The following is a 19,882-nucleotide window of genomic DNA, read 5'->3' as shown; positions in this document are numbered from 1 at the left end:
GAAAAGGAGGAAAGTCACCAGTCTCATTGCTCTGTTTTAGGATCCATGAGGTTCATCTATCTGTAGGGCCTCTGGCCAGAGAAAAGGCCGAAGAGAGAAAACCCTGAGGAACATCTTTGACCTGCATAGAAACTTATCTAAAGATTTTCAGAGTCTGAGCCTCACCCTCAGTCCATCCCAGTTTTATCCTGAGCTGTCCACATCTGTTACTCTCCAAGGCCTACTGGACCCAACACTGGAAGCCATTTAAAGTTTCTATTGAGACTGGCCTTTTAAGGGATTCTCCATGCTACACTTGAGCCTGGAGACTAGAAAAAATGCCAGCCTGTTTTCATTAACTGCTATGGTCTGAATGTTTATGTTGTCCCCAAATTCATATATTAAAATCCTAACTCCCGGCCGGACGCAGTGGCTCACACACGTAATCCCAGCACTTTGGGAGGCTGAGGCAGGTGGATCACTTGAGGTCAGGAGTTTGAAACCAGCCTGGCCAACATGGCAAAACCCCATCTCTACTAAAAATGCAAAAATTAGCCGGGCACAGTGGCTGAGCTAATCCCAGCTACTGGGGACACTGAGGCATGAGAGTCGCTTGAATCCTGGGGCTGGAGGTTGCAGTGACCCAGGATCATGCCACTGCATTCCAGCCTGGGCAACAGACAGCAAGACTCCGTCTCAAAATAAATAAATACATAAATAAATAAAATAAAATCCTAACTCCCAAAGTCATGGTATTAGGAGATGGGGCATTTTGGGGGGTGATTTAGTTTTATGAGGGCAGAGCCTTTCTAAATGGGATTTATACCCGTATAAATAGGCCCAAGGGAACTCATTCACCCTTTCAACCATGTGAAGACACAGCAAGAAGGTACCATCTCTAGACCAGAAAGCAGCCCTCATGAAACACTGAATCTGCCCATGCCTTGATCTTAGCCTTGTCAGCCTTCAGAACTCTGAGAAATAAATGTCTGTTGTTTATAAGCCACCCAGTTTATGATATTTTGTTATAGCAGCCCAAACAGACTAAAACAACTTCCCTGGGCTCGCCTCAACTTCTGTTGTGGGGCAGAGCATAAGGCAATTTGACTGGGACCCAGAGGATGGGTAAGCTTGGCTGAAATGATGGAAATGTAATCATCCGAAAAGGTCAGAAAGTTGGCAGTTTGCTCAATTCAGCATGCAAGATAGGGAGACCAAAAGCCCCATCCTTTGAAGGCAAGGGCTGTAGCTGGGACCAGAAGTGATGTCACATAAGCACTGCTGAGGTCATAGAAATTTCCCTCTCCTCCCTCTGTCTCCTCATTTGCAACAGCCAGCTGGCTACCACATATCTGCACACACTTAAATACAAAGGCCGGGAAGGGTCAGATCACCGTCCAGGTAATCTTAGGTACATAAAAGAGGTGGGGGAAAGAGAGAATCATTCAGTAGGTAGGATCCATATTGGTATCTCCAGTGCTGGGAAGGGGAGACTCATGCTGTAGTTGTGTAGGTGCAGTGGGAGCTGGGAGGGAGAGAGGAGACACCAACAGGGAAGAGGGGAGCTGTTCCTGTTGCTGACTGATTTTACCTTAACACTCATCCTCTTTACTCCACAGTCCTCCCTCCCCCTCCTCCTTCACCCCCAAGTCTCTCCCACGACTGCCCTCCCCAACCTCTAGCTGATCATGGCATCAGAGGCAGAGAAAACATTCAATCGGTTTGCTGCCTTTGGAGAATCATCAAGCAGTGGCACTGAAATGAACAACAAGAACTTCTCCAAGCTATGCAAAGACTGTGGCATCATGGATGGCAAGACGGTCACCTCCACAGATGTGGACATCGTGTTCAGCAAAGTCAAGTGAGGAGCCAAAGATGTGGGGGTGGGGGTGAGAAGAAAGTGCGAGGTAGTTGGCCATGGAAGGGTTCATGTGGCGGAACATTTGCAGTGGGCCTACCAAGCACCACAGGGTACCTGGCACTGTGCTATTCTTTGTCATTGAGACACTTACTGATAGGACAAAAGAGGACAAATCTGAGTGAGGTAAGAGTTGGACCTTGGAAGGTAATGCATTTGTGCTCCAAAGTTTCTGGATTTCTGTCTAACTGACCAGGGCCAAGAACGCCCGAACCATCACGTTTCAACAGTTCAAAGAGGCAGTGAAGGAACTGGGCCAGAAGCGCTTCAAAGGGAAGAGTCCAGATGAAGTCCTGGAGAGCATTTATGGACTCATGGAGGGCAAGGACCCAGCCACCACTGGCGCAACTGTGAGTGACAGTCTTCATCCCCTTGACCCTACTTCCCTAAATCCCCATTGTTCCAGTCTACCCTCCCTAACCCTGCCAACTGTGTGACTGTAGAGACAGGGAAGAAACAGACTTTAGAGATCATCTAGATATTCCAGAAGTCAGGAAAATGTGGCCCAGAGAAGGGAAGCGACTTGCTCAAGGTCCATGGCTATTTTAATAGTGGATTTAGACTAACTTCCAAGTGTCCAGTGTCTGAGCCAGGCAGGTAGGGCTTGGTGGCTTTTGGAGGACATTAGTGTAGAGGATTTGGTACCTGATACCCACTCCTCTTTCAGTTCTTATTTAGGGTTTGATCTCAGGCCTCCTGCCTCTCACCTACTCCCTTTTTTAATTGTCCTGTCTGAACTAAAAGCTCTTTCTACAATGGATATTGGGTTGGGGAGTGGGAGTGAAGTCCTCTGGCAGCAACCTAGTCAGAATACTTTTTGTTTCCTCTGGAAACAAAAAAAAAACCACCCTCCCTCTGCACACACCACACTCATTCCCACACCACACTCCTCCTCCCCAGCGAGTGAATGGCTCTTACCGGAGTTCCTGCCCACAGCTGCATCTGGGCCCTAAGAAAGCAGCACCCCATGCCAGTGGCAGAGCAAGAGCTCCAAGCACTTGTTCTAAGTATCTCTGGCCATCTTTGGGGAAGGGATATGACAGGGTAAGGAAAGGAAGAGGGTTCAAATCCATCCTCTGGCTTGCAGAAAGCAACAACAGTGGGTGCAGTGGACCGTTTGACAGACACCAGCAAGTACACCGGCACCCACAAGGAGCGCTTTGATGAGAGTGGCAAGGGCAAGGGCATTGCCGGACGGGAAGTGATGAATGACAACACAGGCTATGTGAGTGGTTACAAGGGTGCTGGCACCTATGATAAGAAGACCAAGTAAGGAGGAGCTTCATCTTAGCTCACTAGCCCCCTGACCCTGCATGTTTAACACCAGGGAACTTGGAAAATAATAAACATCTGTGTGTGCAGCAGCTAAAATCTCTGTCTATGAGGGACAGATGGGCCTACTAGCGTAGAGAGAGGGAGAAGAGGCAGCGCAGGAGTGTGGGTTCTCAACAACAAACCCTTCACTCTGCTTAGCCTTATGCCTACCAGCCATCAGTTAGCGTTCCTCCTCAACAGTTGCTTCCAAGAACAGGATGGAAGAATATATTTGAAGTTAAGAGATGAACCAGATGTGGAGGTAAAAGTATTTGCTACTTGTGTTCACATATTACTGATATTCACCTCTCCACCCCCACCCCCTAAAAGGGTGTAGCAGTTCCTGATGTGATGGACTATGACTGTATCATGTATTAGATCCTTCCCTGTCCCTCCACCTTCCTCATCTGTTACAGTTCAGGTTTTTTGGGTGGAGAAGTAGAAGCCAGCTAAGGTGGCCTGACTTCTATTACAAATTTGTTCCAGAGCTAGGGTAATGGGAGAGTCTATTTTCAACACCCAGCCCAGCACTAAGTTTTACCCCACATCACCTCCATCATGGTGCACATGGGACAGAAGAGCTTACAGACTGCTAAGGGTAGCTCAGGAAGATGGCCAGATGGGGGAGGCTGCCAGGATTCCAAGAGCAGGAGTTCTGGGGCACTGAAGAAAAAGCAATTAAATCACAAAGGAGTCAGGTGTATGTTCTTAACTTTTTATTTTGAAATGATTATGGATTCACAGAAAGTTACAAAAAAAAATAGTACAGAGGGGTCTCTTGTGCCCTTCACCCAGTTTCCTCCAATGGTTACATCTTACGTACTCAGATGTGGTTTTAGAAATTTATGTTTGATTAGAGCTGGGCCTGCCTCGTTCCCTGCCTGGTCAGGGGCAGACTCTGGAGTCTGGGGGATTTGGGAGGAGCTTCTGGAAGAGAAGGGAAGCAGGAACCTCTGTGGAATGGATGAGAGAAGATACCTTGAAATGCCAGTGAGCCAAGGTAAGAAGACTGGAAGAAAAAGAGGTTGGAAAAAGAAAGGCAGGGTGACTAAGGTGGTGGGGAGTTGGGGGGAGAGACAGTCTTAGGCTCCATAGTAAGAAGAAAGAGGAGAGGAAAGTTATATGAAGGGAGAAACAATGATTTCACAGAGAGAAACAGGCTGGAAACTGGGGGTTGTGGGGAAGTGAGGCTAACATGAGTCTGAAGGCCTCAGGGAGGTTCCTATAGCTAGCCATATCCCCTGAGTAGGTGGGTGAGTGGAGGGAATTATAAGGGAACTAGGGGAGGCTGAGACGAGAAGGGTGGTGGGAATGGGGAGGTGAGACTCGGAGCTGGTGCCTGTTGCCATGGTGTGAGCTGAGGCCCTGGGCCTCCATCCAGGACTTAGGATCTGGCCCAGTGGGTGGACAGTCACTGCCAACTGGACACAGTCAACTTCTTGGGTGGGTTTTACTGTCTCTGGGAGAGGGAGGATGATGAGGAGGTGGGGGTGAAGAGGGGGTAAACAAGCTGGAAAGAACCTAGAAGATAGCACCACTTCGCATGGTGATCAAAGCCCTGGACATTTTCCCACCCACCTGGTCTCTTGGGAGGGGACTCTGCCTGCCTCAGAAGTGAGGAAGGAAGTCTTGTTACAGGAATCAGAGTGTTGGAAATGGAGACAGGCTGGTCTGTGGTGGTAGAGGTTGGGGAATGACTCAGGAATTAAACTCCCGAATAGAGACCGATGATACCTATTGGATCAGCTTCATACTTGCGGGAGCAGAGTAGGTAGAGCTTCTGGTTGGTCAGGGTGCTATCGTAGTAGCAACTGGTGGGTGGCTGTTGGTAGTTCAGGGAGCAGACCGTGATGGGGAAGGAATCCTCGGTGAGCGTGCAGTATTCATTGTAATTATCACAGAAGTTGTCACTATACTTGCAGAACCTCTTGATGACCTTCCAAGGGGCATGTATCACATAATGGATCTTTGGGCAATCCGAATTTTGCACCTTGCCCCGCATATAGGACATCAGACCATTACAATAGCCCTGGAAACTCTTTGGGAAGATAACCCTGGGATAGTCAACGTTTAAAGCATAGAATTTCTTTTTGCCAATCTGTGTCTTGATGTCCATGACCAGAGTTGGCCCTAGAACAAGCTGAAGGAAAAGGAGCCGGGTCACAGCTGGTGCCATTCCTCCTGCTGGTAGAGTTAAGGTGGTTGGGGGCAGCAGTGGGCCTGGAATGACTGTCTGCCACATCCCAGAGCCTCCAACATTCCCAACCCAACAGTACTTTAGAGATCATCTCACCCATAACCGAGTTCTCATGAACCAGAAAGAGGAGATGCTTGCCCAAGGCCACCCAGCCAACCACCCAGCTGAAGGTGAAGCCACCCCACCTTCAGCCACCCCTGCTCCCTTGGTCCACCACAGAAATCTCAGCCTCTGCAAAGTTTGTGAACTGCAACACTTGCAGAATACGAGCTCTAACTGGCCTTGGGTGAGAGACTCTTCCCAATTATCCTTGGGCCCCTGGCACTCCTGCTAGTAAAAAATGCAGAGAAGAAAGAAGGAGCAGACTGACCTGATAATTCTCTGGCAGCTGGGAGGAAGGACAGGAGCTGAAGACAGCTGGGTAGGGACGGGTGTTCTTCTTGCCGAGGCCAAGACAGTCAGGAGATGAGGAGAGGCTAGAAAGGTTTCTGAGTAAAGATCAGTCTGGGAGGAAGGAATGTCCCCTGAGTTTGATGAGCCCCTGTGCTGAGGGGGTTGGATGGGTGGGAGGAAAGAGGCATTGCTATCTGGTCTCCTCCTCTACAGTGTCATTGGAACACTTAGTTCCAACCTCCCTGCCAAAAGTTCCTAAGTGTCTGGGCTTTCTTTGATGTTTTCTCTGTTCCATAGCCTGTGCTCTCATGGCAAGGTGAGTAGGAAAGCACTGTTGTGTTTCTGAGGAACAAAGTGCTTCTTATTCCTGACCCTCCGAGAACAAAGCGTTCGCCACTTTGTCATCCCACTCACGGGAGCCCAGGAGGGCATGTACTCAGGGGCCTCCCACCAAAGTGCTGGGCTGAGAATCAAAGACCTCCATGTGGACTCCCCACAGTCCCTATCAGCCTTACTCCTGTCATACCCACAGCGCTCACCTGTGACCTCAGGCCTTGTCAGAGTCTGAGCACTACTGGAAATGTCTGCATGCTGACTCTGAAGCCTCAAACTTGGCAGGTTGGATTTGAAAGCATAACCTGAACATGAAAAGCTGTGGATGCCAGAGCCTGGCGTGATCTGTTTCTTACTGTTGGTTGGTCTCTGAGTGGTTTGCCATGCTGGGGAAAGGGCCACACTCCTATCTTTTTTTTTTTTTTTTTTTTTTTTTTTTTTGAGACGGAGTCTTGCTCTGTCGCCCAGCCCAGGCTGGAGTGCAGTGGCGCGATCTCGGCTCACTGCAAGCTCCGCCTCCCGGGTTCACGCCATTCTCCTGCCTCAGCCTCCCGAGTAGCTGGGACTACAGGCGCCCACAAGCGCGCCCGGCTAATTTTTTGTATTTTTAGTAGAGACGGGGTTTCACTGTGGTCTCGATCTCCTGACCTTGTGATCCGCCCGCCTCGGCCTCCCAAAGTGCTAGGATTACAGGCGTGAGCCACCGCGCCCACACTCCTATCTTTTTCATCAACATCTTCCCTTTCATCACAATCAAAGAGCTAACTAGCTCCCTGGAGCCTGCTAGCCCTCACTCTTGACTTCCACAGATCACTCAGCCTTGTCTGTCTGCAAAGTGTCTTCCAGATTTGGGGCCTCCTCTTAGGACAGCCTTTTTACCTTTGCTGGACAGCAGAAAAGGGGAGTCAGAACACAGAAAGCTGAGTGCTCCAACGCCCCCAGTATAGCTCAGGAGGAGGGAGTAAAGCCCCAGAGGGACAGATTGTTGTTCCTCATGTACAACCCCCTAAACTGGCACTTTCTGACAACACAAACTACAGTCCAAAATGGAATCCATCTTCCTCACAACTTGTTTCTCTTCCTGTGTTGTCTATCTCAGTTTCCCTGGTTACCTATGCAAGACACCTGAAAGTGATTCTAGACCCCGCCACCTCCCCAGTCCCAGCTATGGGGAGGCAGTCCTGCATGGTGGTGAAGATAAGGCTTTTGAGTAAAACAGACCAGGAATTGAATCCTGCCTCTGCAGCTTATAAGCTGCACACCACCTGTCTGTTTACTAAATCACTGAAAGCTTCCTTGTTTCATCTGTTCATGAGGATAGTATTTTTTACCTCATGGCAGTATTAGGATCCATTAAGATGTATATCAAGAGGTTTTAGACCAGTGCCTGGCACATGGTGAGTCCTCAGTATGAGCCTGAGTCCATCAGTCACACAGCCCTGACAATCTTAAACTTTTCCCAAGCCCATCTCTTCCATTCTTATTTCTTTCTCAGCAGATGCTCTTGTCTGTCCTGGACACCACACACACTCCAACTCCAGTAAGACTCAACTCAAGTATATATCTGATTCAACTTCAAGAGAAAAAATGTGGTCCCTTCTTTCGTCTAAAACTCTGCAATAGCTTGTTTCTCATAGGGTAGGGGTGCCCAATCTTTTGGCTTCCCTGTGCCACATTGGAAGAAGAATTGTCTTGGGCCACACATAAAATACACTGTCACTAATGACAGCTGATGAGCTTAAAACATGCAAAAAAAATTCATAATGTTTTAAGAAAGTTTACGAATTTGTGTTGGACTGCATTCAAAGCCATCCTGGGCCACACGTGGCCCATGGCCCATGGGTTGGACAAGCTTGTCGTAGGGTATAGTCCAAACTACATCTCACAGGACATAAGATTTCCCATGATCTTGCACCTGCCCATGTGTGCAACTGTGTCTGCATCCCTGCTTCATTCCCACCTTGTCCCTCACCTCCTCCATGCTCTATCTCCTGCTGTCTCCTCTATCTGGAACCCTGCTGCTGCACCACCCCTTCTCGCCCCCATCTATCTCATGGTGCTAGCTCATAGAAAGACTCAACCCAGAGGTCCCACTTAGAAAGCCTCTGGTTGTAAGGCCTCCCCAAGGAAGTGGGCACAGTCAAGTGAGTGAGGACAGAGCCCACATGGGCAGGTGGCTCATCTGTATTCTTCAGGCTGCTCAACAGGACAACACTGAGTGGGTGCCGATGCAGGGTGTTGCCTGAGCCTGGCTGACTCAAGCCTTTGCTTTGAGGAAGCCAACCACATTGTAGTCCCTGCCTTGAATCATGCCACCTCTTCCCTGGTCCCTCAAGGCTGCAGCTTCCCTGAGAATAGAAAGGGACTTTTTATACCTTTTGGTCTTCCTCTTCCTTCATTCCCCACCCATCCATCACTGCTCTTCACTCCCCACACCCAACACCACTCACTTCTGCCAGACAATTACAGAAACTGAACAGCACGTTATAGAGGAAAGCATTCAGAACTTAAATGATATAATGATGATGAGCCTTTGGGTTCCCAACTGCAATCCTGGTGATCTATTCCCTAAAGTCCTATCCTAGAGGTGCTGATGAATAAGATTACTTCATCCATTCTGACATCCTCATCATGGTGTCATGTGCTCTGTAAGCCTGAGATTAGTGGGATTGTTGTCCCATTACACTGGGTTTTACATACTCAAGCATTACCCTAGGGATGAAAAACTAAGTTCTAGAGGGACAGTGGCTTGCTCAAGGTCATATGTCTAATTCAGTAGTTCCAGGGACAATTGGATAATGTCCTTTTATCCAATTGTCATTTTTGGAGACATGTCATTTTGGAGACATTTTTGGTTGTCACAACCAGGACTTGCTACTGGCCTGTGGCCAGGGATATTGCTGAACATCCCACATTTCACAGGATAGCTCCCATAACAAAGAATTATCCAGACCAAGATGTAAATAACACTGAGGTTGTGAAGCCCTGGTCTAAATAATTAGCTAAACAAATTTCTTAACAAAAGCAGACTTACTTGTATCTTATGTGTTAATGAAAATGATAAACATCTGTGACTTCAAAAGATTTTTGTTAAACAAATGTTGATTGTAATGGTGCTGATTCTACCAGCAAAATGTGTATTGATAGTTCACTATTGAAACAATAACTAAGTTGTTTTTCCTGTAAAGATGACCCTCTGCATGTAATCATTTACACATTCTCTCCCTGCCCTCCCCAATGGTAAACATTTGTAGAACAACTGGCTAGGGTGGCAGGTGCAAGGGTGACTCCCTATGACTGAGGAGAACCCCAAAATTTTGCCTTGAGTGGGCTCACCATGATCTCATTGGCATTACCCTTTGCCCTGTCCAATTCAAGTTGCTCAAACAATATACTGTGTCATGGACAGTTCCTGAGCTGTCCTTGAAACCGAAGGATTGCCTCAGCCATCTCAACCTTCTTCTCGTAGCATCACCTCAAACCCAGGGCTGAAGTCCAGAAGCTGCATTGTCAGTTCCTCATCTGCTAACCATCTCTGTGGGCTGGTAGCAATCCCATCTCAGACTGGGATCATTGAGGAGCAGACAGAATGCCTTCTAAAAGTTGAATCAGTTAGGGTCACTTATATGCAAGGCATTATGCTATATACTGTGAAATGTGCAAAAGAAGTATAACAGGTGGTCCTCGTGTTGTGGGAATTGACAGTCTATGAGAAAGATAATACATACATATGAAGAAATAACCAGTGATTCAAGGCAGAAAATGATACATTCTGAAGACAGTAAATGCTGTAGGAATTTAGAGGTGAGAAAGATGTCTCTGAATTTGGAGGGTCAGAGAAAGTTTTCCTCAGGGGTAACCCTGGCTTGGAAATGGATCTCGTGGTGAAGTTAGAAGTTAAGCGGAGATAAAGAAGATTATGAAAGACATGCTTGAAAAATGGGGGGAAACCCGTCTGGCTGGGGTTGAGGCACTCAGTGGGAGAAAAGTCAGAGATAAAGTTAGAAAGACAGATTTGCCCATTTGTGGCAGACCCTGATTACCAGGCTAAGGAAATGATACTTTGCTCTGTACATAAATGGGGAGCTGGGAGGGCTTGTGAGACAAGGCTTCAGTGAACCCCCGAATCAGTTTCCTCTTTCCTCCATCCTGGCTTGTCTAAAGGCATTGGTCTGGGAGCCAAGGATTCCAAACTTCTGTCAGTGCTGCCTCCTTCTGACCCACAGCTGTTCCAGGAAAGGTCATGGGAATTCAAGGACCTGAAGCAAGTCCCACATCTGATCTCAACTTGCTGTATGTTTCACTTTCTCAGTCTACAAAAATGAGCCCATTACCTTTATTTATCAAAGGACCAACAAAATTAGGATAACAGGACTTGGATCTGCTCTTGCTTGGAAGGAAACTCTCATGGGCTTTCCATTGGTATCCAGAGGCTGTGTGGAACTCCGGAAGGCAGAGAGGCTTGGCTCTGAAGGGTAGGCACCAATCCAGGCCCAGCCCTCCTCTCTCCCTTCCCCCTTCACTCCCTCCCAGCACAGGCGAGAGGAAGCAGCAGCTGTTGTCCTGTGGGGAAGACAGGCAGAGGTCCACCTGGCACTGTTGGGATTTTCACAACACCCGCCCCAACTTAAACACACACACACAACAGCAGCCTAAGGAGAAGCTCGGCCAACAGCAGTAACTTCGACGATAGAATGAGAAGGAAGCAGGGGTAAAGACTGCTGGTGTAAGGGACTTTTTCTTCCCTTCTGTCTTCTCTCCCACAATTTTGTCTTCTGCTCTTGCTCTCTCTAAGTCTTTCTTCTCCCTCCTGTGAAACTCCTGAACCAGTCCCTGGCCTGATGCCTGAATCTTTTTCTTCTTCCTAACCTTGTCCCCCTTCCTCCATCTTTTTCTGTTGCCCCATGAATGCAGTGAAGGCAAAATAGCAAAATTAGCCTACCAAGTACAAGGTGAAGCAGATCTTGGAAGCTGGATAATTTGGGCACACAAACAGAATCACCTCCCTTATCCAAATAATTGAGGCAAAACAAAGGTTTCAGTTGAATTGCACATATGGTAGGTTCAACTCTATTTCAATTTTCATGTGCAAACTTAAACCTTTACTCTCTTTTCCCTTTGGACTGAGGCAGTAGGGCCATGTTTATTTCACTTTCACACAGTCCTAAGGCAGCCTTCTACACAGCCCAGCATACTCGAGTTGAAGAACAAACTAGGATAATTACAATGTCAGGAAAACACAAGTGCAGAGGGAAGTTTAAATCATGGCTGGAAGACATCTCACTCTAGAATAATGAGAAGTAGAAAGGAGACCAAGCTAGGCATTCAAATGAGCTTGCAGCCTTCCGCCCAGCCTCCATTCCAAAGGCTAGACTGGCCTCTGCTGATACACATTTGATACACAGCCTGGTTTAAACCGTGGGTTTTATCTCCTAACATTCATGTTTCTACAGCAGCAGGGGCATAATTCTCTATCCAGAACTTCTATCCAGAAGTTCAGCCTGCAAAGCTTGGGACACCTTAACAAAGAAGTGAACAGCTGTTCCCCTAGCCAAGGCCTCGCTGAGGACAAACCAGAAGAGCCAAAGGCCTGTGTGAATTTGTTCTTGATTCTCTTTTGCCATCTAGTGGCATTTCTCATCTCCAACACCACTTTTTCTTCTAAAGATCCTTCATCCTGACCCCCAACCCACAGCTGTGCTGTCCGTCTACTAAAATAATGTCCTCCTGGACTCAAAACAAACTCCCCATCCTCCTGACTCAGAATCATAAATGCTGGACCAGAACACAAACCTTATGATCAGGATGGGTTGTGCGACTTCTCCACAGTTATAATCCACACAACAGCCAGGTAATCCTTTAAGCAGACAAGTTCTTTGTTCATTACTTAGAACCCTCCTAGGGTTGCCTATTGTGCTCGGAGTAAAAGTCACAGGCCTTCAAATGGTCTGTAAGTCTTCCCAATGACCTTGTCTCTGGTTCCTCTCTGAACTCTCAGTCACCTGCTCCAGCCACACTGGACACACTGCTGTTCCTCCAACACCTTAGGCATCTGTCTGCTCTGGGGCTTTTGCAGTGCTTGTCTCTTCACTTGAAACATTCTTCCTCCCTGATAATCACAAGTTCACTCTTATCTTCAAGTCTCTGCCCCAGAGTCAGCGATTTCAACCATCTTATATAAAATTACTGACCGCCAACCCCTATACTGTTCTACTTTTTTCCCCAGCAATTATCACTTTGAGCAAAGTATACATTTTGTTTTTACTGTCTTTCTCCAATGGAATGTAAGCTCCACAAAGGCAGGGACTTTTGTCTTTGTTTGTTTTTGTTGTTTGTGTGTTTGTTTTTTGAGACAGGGTCTCACTCTGTCACCCAGGCTGGAGTGCAGTGGTGCAATCATGATTTTTCAACACAGATTTTATCTCCAAAGCTCAAGCAGTCCTCCCACCTCAGCCTCTGGAGCAGCTGGGACCACAGGCACGCACCACCATGCCTGGCTAATTTTTCAAATTTTTCGTAAAGACAGAGTTTCGTCACATTGCCCAGGCTGGTCTTGAACTCGTGGCCTTAGGCAATCCTCCTGCCGTGGCCTCCCAAAGTACTAGGATTACAGGTGTGGCCCACCGTACCTGGCCATTTTTGCCTTTTTTGTTCAGTGATATATCCCAAGTACCTCAACACTGAGTAGGTGCTCAATAAATATTTGTTGACTACATGAATGAATCATGCCCAAGATTCTGAGATTACCTACCACTTACAGGTAAATTCTGAAAACAAAAATACTACTCATCTCAGTTTCACAGGCCTTCTCACGCACAGAGGGTGATGCTTCTCTGTCTTGGCGTCTCGGTTCTCCTGAGTGTCATATTCCAAGCTCCCAGGAGCCCCCAGAGTAGCACTGACCCAGACGCTACACACAGCTGTCACCACCACAAGGAACAGGACATACAAAGTGAAGGAAGCACTAAGGCAGGATGTTGAGAGCAGCAACACCAATAGCATTTTAAACACAAACATTTGGGAAGTATTAAAGTTTCGTAATTTTCAATAAAAAAGGGAGGGAACAAGTGAAATTGAGAGGTGTTGGCTGCCCTCTCCAGGTAAAGCCACATGGCCTTGGTTGGTACCTGGAACTGGAGAGGCCCATGAATCATTGTGGAATGGCTTTGCTACTGGGGATGGTGCCGGGCATCATGACAGTGATGATTCACCCACCTCCCTCGTGTCTCTTCCATCTCCTCCGAAAGGTAAGCAGTATCTCCAGATGACAAGGAATCAGACAAAGCATCTTTCTAGGCTGTTCGATCTGTACCTCAGGTCAGAGAAGAAGCAACCCTTAACATCACAGTGATTGACTCTTCCCAGGATCGTGGACCATAGGTGTATATGAGAGGATATAAATGACAACTCTTCCTGAAATTGATTTCAGTTGACACCTGGATCAGGTGTTCTATTAAAGAGTCATTAGAACCATGTGGCCAGGGGACAAATATAGTCTTTGAATGTGACGATTCAAGCTTCCTCATTGCTGAACATGTTTAGGCAGGTACAGGCATCCTTAGGTGTCCACGTATTTGGGACATGTAAGTGGAGAGGCATGAACCTGATTCATTTCCTGATCCAGTGATGCTCCCCAGCCCGCCTCCAAACAGACGCAGCATAGCCCAGGCCAGCTCTTAAGGAGTTCAGGAGTGAGAAGAGGCCCTCAGAGATCTGACAGCCTAGCAGCGCGTGGACACCGCCTCAGCCCGCTGAGCAGGAGTCACAGCACGAAGACCAAGTGCAAAGGTGAGGCTGCAGTAGGTTCTGGGGAGGAGTGAGGACAGAGAAGGAGGGATGGGCTCCGATCCTGACAGTACACTCGAGTGAGTGATAAAATGGTTAAAGGAGGGACTGGATTTAGGGGAGATGGGGACACGCATTGGGGAAAGGGGAGAGTGATGTTGGGGATGGAGGCAAAAAAAAATGAAAAAGAATGGGAACACAGATGAGATGGGAATGGGGACACAGGAACATGGAGACACAAAAGAGATGAGATTTGAGGGAAAGGGGAGAGGACAAAGAGTGACAGGCAACAGGGACAGAATGAAGGGAGCAGAAATACAAGATGAGAGATGGGGCCACAGGGTTGGTGTTGGGACTGCAGCGGATGTGGACACACAGAAGAAGAGGCAGAGATGAGACAGTGAGGAAAGGAGACAACCGAGTAGGGAGATGGGTGATTAGCTCATATGAGCAAGTATAGGAGGACTAATTTCTCGACTGAACACCTGTGTCCCAGCGACCCCTGCCCTCATTCTGACTGCTCCCCCCTTGGAGAGATGGCACCGGCCAGAGCAGGATTCTGCCCCCTTCTGCTGCTTCTGCTGCTCGGGCTGTGGGTGGCAGAGATCCCAGTCAGTGCCAAACCCAAGGGCATGACCCCATCTCAGTGGTTTCAAATTCAGCACGTGCAGCCCAGCCCTCAAGCATGCAACTCAGCCATGAAAAACATCAACAAGCACACAAAACGGTGCAAAGACCTCAACACCTTCCTACACGAGCCTTTCTCCCGTGTGGCCACCACCTGCCAGACCTCCAACAAAGCCTGCAAGAATGGCGATAAAAACTGCCACCAGAGCCATGGACCCGTGTCCCTGACCATGTGTCAGCTCACCTCAGGGAAGTACCCGAACTGCAGGTACAAAGAGAAGCGCCAGAACAAGTCTTACATAGTGGCCTGTAAGCCTCCCCAGAAAAAAGACTCTCAGCAATTCCACCTGGTTCCTGTGCACTTGGACAGAGTCCTTTAGGTTTCCAGACTGCCTTGCTGAGCCTCAATTCCCTCTCCAGGCCTCTGCACCACTACCCTACACCCAGAGCATTCTCTTCCCCTCATCTCTTGGGGCTCTTCCTGGTTCAGCCTCTGCTGGGAGGCTGAAGCTGACACTCTGGTGAGCCGAGTTCTAGAGGGATGGCCTTTCATCTTTTTGTTGCTGTTTCCCCAGATGCCTATCCCCAAGAAAGGGGCTAAGCAAGCTCAGGGCTGTGGGTTCCCTGGTCTATGCCTTTGCACATGTCTCCCCTGCCCCCTGGCATTATGGCAGCATGACAAGGGGAGGAAATAAATGGAAAAGGGGCATATGGGATTTGTGGACACAGCTGTTTCTGTTCCTGAACTAGAAGTCTTCCCCAGCTCTGACGTGGCAGTGAGGTGACCTGAAGCAAAGAAAAATATAAATAAATACCACTTCATATTTGTCTAGAGCCTCCACGTGAATCCTCTAATCCCCTGTGACATAGACTTGACAGGGATTGTATGCCTTCTTTATGGATGAGGAAATGGAGATTTTAGAAAGCTTAATTAATTAAAGAGCTTGTCTAATTAGTTAGTAGCAGAACCTGGACTTGAACCTAGGTCTCGTTACTCTAAATATAGTGTACTTTCTACTCTACCAGTTGGACAACAAAGAAGACACCATTACAGGGGCAAGAGAACTAGGTGAGAGTTCACCCATGAAGAAATGAGTGCTCTGAAGAGCCAGTTACCCTGTGTTGGCTGCAATAAAGATCATTACCTCTCTAGCCAAGAGATTGTTTATAAGGTGCTCTGGCATCTTATTCCTTCTCTCTCTTCCTCTCTAACTGCCCCTCCCACTTCTCTAGACCACTGCTCTTCTAACCTAGGCCCTGGGCCTGGCTCTGGCTGGATCCCCTTGGCCTGAAGACATAAGGCAAAGGGAGTGTCTCAACTTCATCCCCCAGATCCAGGATCACATTTCCTTTGACCTTAAAGGACTTCCATGGCCCTGAGCCTGCTTGTCACAAACAGGCTGGTGGGAGCTGCCAGAGCTTCCTTCCTCCTGATAATGATCTCCCCTGCCTCGTTGCTTCCCTGGCTCTCCACTCTGGCAGTCTGCCCAGGCCTGAGGGGTTGAGATGTGAAAATGCCATTTCCCCGTCCCCCTGGGCTACAGATACCATTTCTCCTGCTCTGGTGAGTGGAGCTGGAGAAGATATGGCTTGGTATTGGCCAGTCCTGATGGTCTCTCCAGCATTGCCTGACCAGCACCATCCCCTTCTTTCTTCCTTTATCTCAGTCCCAAACAAGCTGCATTGTATCCCATGCCCGCCCTATTTCAAACCCAAATTCATTATAAGACATTCCCAACCCTGATGGGGATTCCACTCTACCTGTCCCTCCCTATCAACTGCTGTGCTTTTTCACTACTGACCAGAGTCAGAGTAAGCTTGGGAGCCAGACAGAATCAGGTGTAAATCCTGACGTCTACATGACCTCGAGCAATTGGCTAGTCTGTTTCTCTACAGCAAAATGAGAGGAATCCTACCTGCCAAATAGGATTCCAGGTAAAGATGTGGAAATGATATCTATGGAACTCCTGTCAGCCCCAAGGACTGATAGGTATTAGATCATGATAACTAGTAGTAGCAATCTCCATCTTTGGAAAACACGCAGACCAAGGCAAACACCCTCACTAAGGTCTCCCCAGAGACTTTCTTCTGCCAAAGTGATGATCATGAGTGGGTTAGAGGACAAGCCCGCAGGCAGAGTCCTGTGAGGCAGCCAGGTTGTCTGAGATGATAAGGAGAGAAGGTAGGGAAAGGATGATTAAAAGAAAGGAGAGCAGATCATTGAACAGTTCTAACAGAATGAGGGCCAATAAGTTGATGAGTTGGCCACCACAGCCAAACGACTGAGTGTAAAAATAACTACTACCTGGAAACAGAACATTGCCATCATCGAATGGACTTCTGGGATTCTTTAATAAATCTGAAGTTTATCCAAAATCTGAATTTGTTTTGAACTCTTGTGGTCACTATACTACATTTACCATTCTAAAGAGATGATTTTCACTTGCGGTGCATAGAAAAGCAAGATACTTGAGGCAGCCAATTTTTTTCTTCATTTTATTCTTTTTTCACAACTGTATCTTCTTTATTGATGATCTTTCTATGTATAATATAGTTTTAGAGACATTCTCCTCACAAAATTTAAAGTGGCTAAAAATTATGCCTTCAATACATCCTCCCAAAATAAGAATTTCCAAATAAAACTTTTTCTTGAAAGACTCATGACCTAAATAGCATTAAATAACTAGAAAGTTCTGAAGTAACCTGTGGCGATAGAGGTCAGAATAGTTGTAGCGTTGGGGAAGTACCAACTGTGAAGGGGCATGGGGGAGCCTTCTGAGGACCTGGAAATATTCTATTCTTGGTCTGGATATGTTTCCTATGTGAAAGCTCATTGAACTGCACACTTAAGATTTGTTTCAAGAGGTGGCAAGTGGTCATAAAAATAAATTTTTAAAAGACGTGTATTTTATGTAAGTTTTATCTCCATTTCAAAAAACTCTTTCAAATATATGTACTTCTTATGGGATTATTTTATTTACATAGTAAATGATAATACACAAAGATTCTAAAAAGATTATGACATAATTAAATCATAGATAGAATTATGATGTAATCTAATTTCTATTGTTCTGTTTTGTACTATTTGTTAAATTAAATACTACGTGTGCTGTTTATTAAATTGTTGTAAATACATTGGGCTCAGCCAGGCACGGTGGCTCTCACCTGTAATCCCAGCACTCTGGGAGGCCTAACCAGAGCAGATTACTTGAGCCCAGGAGTTTGAGACCAGCCTGGGCAACATGGTGAAACCCCATCTCTACAAAAAATACAAAAATTAGCTGGGTGTGGTGACACATGCCTGTAGTCCCTGCTACTCCAGAGGCTGAGGTGATGGATCTCTTGAGCCCAGAAGGTCGAGGTTGCAGTGAGCCATGATCTGCGTTCCAGCCTGGGTAGCACTCCAGCCTGGGCACCACTGCACTCCAGCCTGGGTAACAGAATGAGAGCTCATCTCAAAATAAATACATACATACATACATACCTTGGTCTCAGAAGGTACAGTTGGCTTTTGAACAACATGGAGGTTAAGGGTGCCTACTGTGTAGTCAAAAATCCAAGTATAACCTTTGACTCCCCCAAAACTTAACTACTAATAGCCTATTGATCACCTGAAGTCTTACCAATAACATAAACATTCAGTTAACATATCTCTTGTATGCTATATGTATTATGTACCATATTCCTATAATAAAGTAAGATAGAGAAAAAAAAGTTGTCATTAAGAAAATAGTAAGGAAGAAAAAATATATTTACCATTCCTATAGTGGAAGAGGCTCATCATAAAAGTCTTCATCCTCATTGTCTTCACGTTAAGGAGGCTGAGGAGGAGAAGGAAGAGGAGGGGTTGGTCTTGCTGTCTCAGGGATGGCAGAAGCAGATGAAAATTGGAATTTAGTGGACTTGCACAGTTCAAACCATTGTTGATCAAGGGACATAAGGTTCTTCCTAAAATTCTCTAGCTAACACACTCTCTCCTATTATTTATGTTACCTGTGAACTAATTTCCTATTTTTTAACCATGTAGAAATTTTAAATAATTGTTTCATATATAAGTTCTCACAACCATTAATAACATCTTTCTTAAAATAATAAATAATAAATATTCATTTATACTTCCACTGGCTGGTAGACTTTCAATATAATAATTTTTTTAAATTCACAAGGAAAATTTCACTCCAGGTTACATCTAGAATACTCACCAATATTTGGAAGTAACTATTCAGATATTAACAATAAATCCAAATGGCCTGGCCTATTCTCATTACTGGTGCCCTACCTGATTAGATTTAACAGTCACTCAATCCTTCATGTGATCTTGATCACAGCCAAGTTAAAGGATGCCAAGAATAGTGATGAAATAGGAATTTGGCTATTCAGGTTTCTAAAAGGCAACGCTGCACTACAAGAAGATAATAAGTTGGGCCAAATACCAAGTCTGGCTGAACTGTGATGCATTGCTACTTGAAAACTGAATAATAGGAAAAGGAGACTGCTTAATTATGAGATATTTCTGTTGCTGGGGCTGGGAGCTTGGAGAGAGGATGGTGTCCAGGGGAGCTTTGCCCAGTCTTGCGCAGATGGACTTAAAGAGAATTGTTTCAACATTGAGTGAAGGAGCAGAAATGGAGTTCAGTAAAGAAAGTAACCCAAGAACTGGAGATAGATGAGCTGGCTCTCCTAGGAGGGAGACTATTTGAGGTAGACTGGGGAGGAGATTTTCTACATGACTTTGGTTCCCAGAAGTCTCCACACACTGAAGTAAATGAGCTCTAGACATTATGAAGAGGGCCAACAGAATCACTGTGAAGAGAAGGATCCTCAGCTCCAGGGATTTCCTCTGCCTACACCCTGCCCTTAAGATCAGGACCCTTTGGCCCTCTTCATAGTGTCTGGGGCTCTGGGGGATAACCCTTGAGCTATGGTACCAAAAAACATACCAGTAGCAACAACGTCCAGGGAGCCTTCTCTTCTCCTTGGGAGAGCTTCAACTCATTTCATCACACTTCTTCCAGGCACCTGCACAACTGGGCTTCCAAAAGTGCTTCAAAGACTTCAGAGCCTCATTCTAATGTCCTCCCCCTACCCCCACCCCACCATAAGTGGGCAAAAAGAAGAGCAGTTATAGCTCTTACCAGGATGCTTACCTGTGCAAGACTCCAAAACCAGTAAGCTTGGGAACATCCATGGAGCCACAGGGACACGAGAAAGCCCACATTGCTAGTGAGATCTTGTAAGAAGTCCACAGTTCATAAGAGGAGAGGTAAAGAAAAATATGTGCTCGTGATGAAAATACACACTGTAATACAAGGCCTCTTAGTTTAGGGAGGTGGGAG

The 19,882-nt window shown here is 46.6% G+C and overlaps 4 protein-coding genes across 6 annotated transcripts in view; 2 read left to right on the top strand and 2 right to left on the bottom strand.

Moving 5' to 3' along the window:
• Positions 1-16,073, bottom strand: part of NDRG2 (NDRG family member 2) — a 28,152-nt gene extending 12,079 nt beyond the window's left edge. The window contains exon 1 of the mRNA XM_050796537.1: positions 16,070-16,073. The gene's annotated coding sequence lies outside the window, so the exon portion shown is untranslated. The remainder of the gene's footprint in view (positions 1-16,069) is intronic.
• Positions 1,299-3,261, top strand: TPPP2 (tubulin polymerization promoting protein family member 2). Of its 2 annotated transcripts, none has more exons than XM_050796608.1 (4): positions 1,299-1,380; positions 1,599-1,840; positions 2,094-2,247; positions 2,985-3,261. In XM_050796608.1, exons 2-4 carry the CDS (start codon positions 1,668-1,670, stop codon positions 3,168-3,170), a joined length of 513 nt encoding a protein of 170 aa, XP_050652565.1. In that variant the 5' UTR covers positions 1,299-1,380; positions 1,599-1,667; the 3' UTR covers positions 3,171-3,261. The 2 variants fall into 2 exon arrangements, with proteins under 2 accessions (XP_050652565.1, XP_050652566.1); XM_050796609.1 differs by having other exon boundaries at positions 1,304-1,390.
• Positions 3,915-5,395, bottom strand: RNASE13 (ribonuclease A family member 13 (inactive)). Its single transcript, XM_050796618.1, has one exon. The coding sequence runs from the start codon at positions 5,385-5,387 to the stop codon at positions 4,917-4,919; it is 471 nt and encodes a 156-aa protein (XP_050652575.1). The 5' UTR covers positions 5,388-5,395; the 3' UTR covers positions 3,915-4,916.
• Positions 13,682-15,255, top strand: LOC126958317 (ribonuclease 7). Of its 2 annotated transcripts, XM_050796599.1 has the most exons (2): positions 13,682-13,922; positions 14,416-15,255. In XM_050796599.1, the coding sequence occupies exon 2, from the start codon at positions 14,456-14,458 to the stop codon at positions 14,924-14,926; it is 471 nt and encodes a 156-aa protein (XP_050652556.1). In that variant the 5' UTR covers positions 13,682-13,922; positions 14,416-14,455; the 3' UTR covers positions 14,927-15,255. The 2 variants fall into 2 exon arrangements, with proteins under 2 accessions (XP_050652556.1, XP_050652554.1); XM_050796597.1 differs by having other exon boundaries at positions 13,682-14,987.
• Positions 16,074-19,882: the final 3,809 nt, after the last annotated feature.

Source organism: Macaca thibetana, chromosome 7, assembly GCF_024542745.1.
Source record: "Macaca thibetana thibetana isolate TM-01 chromosome 7, ASM2454274v1, whole genome shotgun sequence".
In the NCBI taxonomy this organism is placed as follows: domain Eukaryota; kingdom Metazoa; phylum Chordata; class Mammalia; order Primates; family Cercopithecidae; genus Macaca; species Macaca thibetana.
This window is presented reverse-complemented; position numbering and strand designations above follow the sequence as displayed.

Bases quoted from the DNA above. Each gene is read 5' to 3' on its own strand.
- RNASE13 (XM_050796618.1), bottom strand. From the start codon at position 5,387: ATGGCACCAGCTGTGACCCGGCTCCTTTTCCTTCAGCTTGTTCTAGGG.
- TPPP2 (XM_050796608.1), top strand. From the start codon at position 1,668: ATGGCATCAGAGGCAGAGAAAACATTCAATCGGTTTGCTGCCTTTGGA. The intron at 1,841-2,093 runs GTGAGGAGCCAA...CTAACTGACCAG, and splicing joins ATCGTGTTCAGCAAAGTCAA to GGCCAAGAACGCCCGAACCA. The intron at 2,248-2,984 runs GTGAGTGACAGT...TCTGGCTTGCAG, and splicing joins CAGCCACCACTGGCGCAACT to AAAGCAACAACAGTGGGTGC.
- LOC126958317 (XM_050796597.1), top strand. From the start codon at position 14,366: ATGAGCAAGTATAGGAGGACTAATTTCTCGACTGAACACCTGTGTCCC.